Consider the following 5,000-nt stretch of genomic DNA (forward strand, 5'->3'; position numbering starts at 1 on the left):
CTGGCGAGGAAGAAGAAGGGTTGACGTGGAGAGCGTAGCCAACAAGATCTTTGAGAGACTGGTGTACGTACGATGGTAGTAGGACATTGCATTCCAGGAACAGACCTCAGCAGTCTCGACGAAAATACAGTTTAACGACCTTATTCTTATTCTCTTTATTTATATAGCGCCTTATCCGAAGTTCAAAGCGCTTTATGCCGTGTGAGATGGAATTTTTTACACAATATATCACGCATTCACATCGACCAGCAAACCTCAAGCCTGTTAGGCGAATGTTCACCTTTCGCGGCCTTTATTCCAAGTCACACGGGTATTTGATGGACATTTTTATCTATGCCTATACAATTTTGCCAGGAAAGACCCTTTTGTCAATCGTGGGATCTTTAACGTGCACACCCCAATATAGTGTACACGAAGGGACCTCGGTTTTTCGTCTCATCCGAAAGACTAGCACTTGAACCCACCATCTAGGTTAGGAAAGGGGGGAGAAAATAGCGGCCTGACCCAGGGTCGAACACGCAACCTCTCGATTCCGAGCGCAAGTGCGTTACCACTCGGCCACCCAGTCCCATTAGAGCAAGAGCAATTTGGGTCAAAGATATCAGAGCCGAAGCTCTACGATGTGTGCCTGGGTGAAGATGAGCAACAACAAAAAAAAAACAAAAAAAACAACAAAAAAAACTTTTACTTTCCGTAATGGAAATGCTGGAAGAACAGGATTTAAAATCAATTCCTTGCAGGAGATACACGATTGTAGAGATTTATTCTTTCATTCCGAGGCAGAAATGCTTTTGTATTCAAGAAACGTGGAACGTTGCTATTCCGGAAGGGAATTGATTTGATTTGTTGGTACTTTAGAATAAAATTGTGAAAAGTGGCATCCGACTGATCATGGCAAAGGAGTGAGTGTCAGACCAAGGAGGGTCGTGGTGGAGAAGCCGAGGCACCCTCTACGTACTTGTGGATTCGGCGGCTAGTCAACTGGCGAAAAGCAAACCCGGTCCTCCCTAGGACCTATACTGGCCGGTTAAAAACATATGTACAGGGCTGCGACTTTATGTCGGTTTATTCATCAACGCCTTTATGGCACCCTCTGTCTACAGAGGCATGGGAAGGGGATCAGGTGAGGAGGCCAGAGATGTGTCTCTGTAACCCCCTCTGGGGTGGGGGTGAGAAAAAGAGGATAGGCTATTTACACTGTCTCAGCAGTCTCAAGCCTGCAGCTGTTATTGTAGTCAGCAGATTCTGGCACCCAGCCAACACCTCACCGCACGGTAACCGTTCTGGTAGTCAATGCCACGGGTACCTTGGGCGTGTTAAACCACTTTATGGTGGCATTGTAGTGCCAAAAGTGAAAATTAATTATAATTATGTTTGGTATTGTAAAATCTAACGAACAACGGGATGTAAAGCGCTCTAAAAATAGACGATATGAGTGTGCAATAGTGAGAGTTAGGCGGACCCAGTCTCCTGGCACTTGAGAGAATAACAAGCATTGAAACGAACAAGCGACTTTCCCTTTCAAATACTCAAATATTGGTATTGTAATATTTTTACTAGACTTTCCATTCAAAAACGCATTTACTTTTTTATTTTAACTTGTGTCAGTTACGCCGTGATTTATATCCTGCAACAGAAGCCGGGTCTATAAAACAAAATATAACTCAGTGGTCTAACCCAGTGTAACTATAGATAGAAAAAAAGGTATGGCTGCATGCATGCTTGCGTCAAAAGTGTAAAATACTATTTTCATTGTGATATTCAGTACCTTTAAAAATGATGTGACCCGCCCCTGAATGGCGTCACGTAAACATTCTGTCACTTCTTCCACATATAATTATGCCGACCAAGCGACAACAATTTTGAGAACGAGGATTGTCTTGATGACTTCAACATATCAGTAGAACATTACTTGAAAGATCACAGCCACACTGTGCTAATATCGGTATCGTATATAATTAAAGAAAACGTTACACATATGTTTACACATGACAACACAGCAACATACTAAAAAGGGGCAAACTTCGGTGTCCAACCCTGGATGCATTTTTTCAGGGTTATCAACTCTGGTGACGAACACACATTTGATATGTGAGTTAAAACAACATGGGACAAAAATGCGTCTGCCGTTAGCATAGCATTTATAGACACACAATGATGAAGAAGAAATAAAACCTTTCTGGAACAATTTTCTCCTTATCAAACATTCCACGAAAAGACAAATCTTCAAATTGTGCTTTGGAACTGAGGCCATGACTTGTACTTGTCAGCATCGTCGACTGCACGAGAGAAACAGGTACAGACGCGACAAGGGAAGGGAAACAACCACTTTTTTTCCATTGGCTTTGTGGGGTTCTCTCCCTTAAAACGCGTCTTTTTCGTCAAAGCCATGCAAGGGAAACAATCCTCTTAGAGCACTGCGAGATACGTGCTTTTAAACATAGCAACCGTTTGTCTTATTATCGTTTATAAATAACTAGACACACACAGAATTTCTCTCTCTCTCTCTCTCTCTCTCTCTGTCTCTGTCTCTCTCTGTCTCTCTCTCTCTGTCTCTCTCTCTCTCTCTGTCTCTCTGTCTCTCTCTGTCTCTCTCTGTCTCTCTGTCTCTCTCTCTCTGTCTCTCTCTCTCTCTCTGTCTCTCTCTCTCTCTCTCTCTCTCTCTCTCTCTCTCTCTCTCTCTCTCTCTCTCTCTCTCTCTCTCTCTCTCTCTCTCTCTGTCTCTCTGTCTCTGTCTCTGTCTCTGTCTCTGTCTCTGTCTCTCTCTCTCTCTCTCTCTCTCTCTCTCTCTCTCTCTCTCTCTCTCTCTCTCTCTCTCTCTCTCTCTCTCTTTGTATGCCTGTCCCCATGTTTGTTTGTTTTCCTTCTCAATGGGATTAATCTAACTATTATTTGTGCATACTTTTGGTTAGATTTTCCCCCACTCTTTTCTATCTTCTTAATTTGGATTTTTGTTTTGTGTTAGACTGATTGACTTGTTTGGTTTTGATTTGTGCATATTATGTAATAACCTTCTTGTCTGCCATCTGTTTATTTATTTTTGATTGTAAGTGTGTTTGTTTTGGAAGACAGCACTATAAGCCATAGGCTAGTTACACCCCCGGTATAGGGGTGTGTATAGGATTCGGTCGATGTGTTTGTTTGTTTGTTTGTGTGTTTGTGTTCGCATATAGATCTCAAGAATGAACGGACCGATCGTCACCAAACTTGGTGAACAGGTTCTATACATTCCTGAGACGGTCCTTACAAAAATCGGGACCAGTCAAACACACGGTTAGGGAGTTATTGGTGGATTAAGATTCTACAAGGACTTATAGAGGGACATATTAATGGTCAAAGAGAAATTATCTTCTCAGTTGGTGGCAGTGAGAATGGTAAGAACGGGGGTGTTTTTCCTACCTCGGAGGAATTTCTTGTTGTTGTTGTTTTCATATCTATAACTGTATGTACTTTTAGCAATGTGTAAACAGTAATAAAACATGATATAAGCATTTGCTTGAGTGCTGTGTGTTCATGCAAAGAAATTCTGAATGAAATTGTGTTTAAACCAATAAAACATTGTTTAAACCACCCCAGTGATGATCGTAAAGCAAAATGTCTTCTGTTTTAGGTGGCGCCGAAGGACTGAAGATGACAGCCTTCACACTGCTGTCCACCTTCCTCGCTCTCATCTTGTAACTTTCACTTCCGGGCTAACTCCATATTCTCTTTGAATCTCTTTTTCTTTTCTTTTTTCTTTCTTTTAGTTTTCAATACCAGTTCCTCCTTACCGTGAAATTAAAAGACAGCTTTTGACCAAGACTTACGTTTCTAGGGGGGTAGGGGTGAAAGGGAAGGGGGGGGGGGGGGGGGGCATTTGTGTTTGGTGCTACCTAATTAGAACTTTTTAGGGCTGGGGTTTGAATGCATTTGATTGTCTTTGTCATGTCAGTGTTACCGTTTTTTCTCTCAAGTTTTCTTCACGATGAATATTGAATGTTGTGCCTTTATATCACTCGTATCACTCAGGTCAGCTCAAAATTTTGACACATCTTTTATGTCACGTGTACATAAAGTTGAACACGTTTGAATATCAGCGTCAGCCTAGATATATAGAGTAGATTGTTTTGCTTTGATTGTTATATGTTAGGTCCTTTTGATAAGTACTGGATGAGGCAAGGAAAGGCCTTGTGTATACAGTCACACTGGTACTGTGACACACACACTGCGAGTTTTGTTCGTGTGTGCTTTGTTTTTGTAAAGGATTTGTTGGGTTTATACGAAGGGTAGGGGGACTTAACAATTTTGCCATTGTTCAAATTCTTTCCTTTTTTTTAAATGCCATTTCTCGTTTACAAGAATTTTAGATGTTTTGGTCTTCTATTCTAAATGGTGTATGTCTATTGTTATGTTATGATATCGTGATGAATTGTACATGTCTATCTTCACTCGTCTTAGTGCTTGTTTTTGTTGTCACTGAATGAACATTAAATCATTGTTTGTGGGTGGAGAACAAATAATATATGCATCCTGACCTGTTCACGTCTTCCAACGTCGAGAAACTGCTCGACATATAACCTCCAGGGTGTTAACTAACGATTATGTAAGTGTGTACGCTTCACGTTATATTTCACAGGTAAAAACACACGCGGCAGAACACACTTGAATCTCACATTTATTGCTTAAAAACATGTACAGCATATTTTCTCTGTTCCCGCAGTGGGGCACTGCGGTTATGAAATTAAAGGCCCCTCCTGTTTTTGGAACCGCAGGAGCTTTCTAGTTTGCTGTTAGGTAGATTTTTGGTTCCTCTTTCCTGTCATGCTCTCTTTTTCTTCATGAATTCTTTTCTTTTTTCTGCCTTCTTGCTCATTCACCTGTATTTTTTCCAAAAATCTCTTCTCTTGCCGCTTGTCTCGCGATTCATGTATAGTTTAATCTGTTAGTGTTCTGATGTAAGTCCAGCAGTAGATAGGTTAAGCCTATTTTAACATACTGGAAACTGGTAATCTTCCAGTAGG

At 41.1% G+C, this 5,000-nt stretch overlaps 1 protein-coding gene across 1 annotated transcript in view; it reads left to right on the forward strand.

Annotated features, from left to right (window-relative positions):
• The window catches only part of LOC138971861 (uncharacterized), a 77,725-nt gene that overhangs the window by 71,680 nt on the left and 1,045 nt on the right, over positions 1-5,000 (forward strand). The window contains exon 4 of the mRNA XM_070344693.1: positions 3,611-5,000. This exon is cut by the window's right edge and continues 1,045 nt beyond it. Within this exon, the coding sequence (XP_070200794.1) occupies positions 3,611-3,678 (68 nt within the window). The 3' untranslated portion in view covers positions 3,679-5,000. The remainder of the gene's footprint in view (positions 1-3,610) is intronic.

This window comes from Littorina saxatilis, linkage group LG7, assembly GCF_037325665.1.
Source record: "Littorina saxatilis isolate snail1 linkage group LG7, US_GU_Lsax_2.0, whole genome shotgun sequence".
Classification (NCBI taxonomy): Eukaryota; Metazoa; Mollusca; class Gastropoda; order Littorinimorpha; family Littorinidae; genus Littorina; species Littorina saxatilis.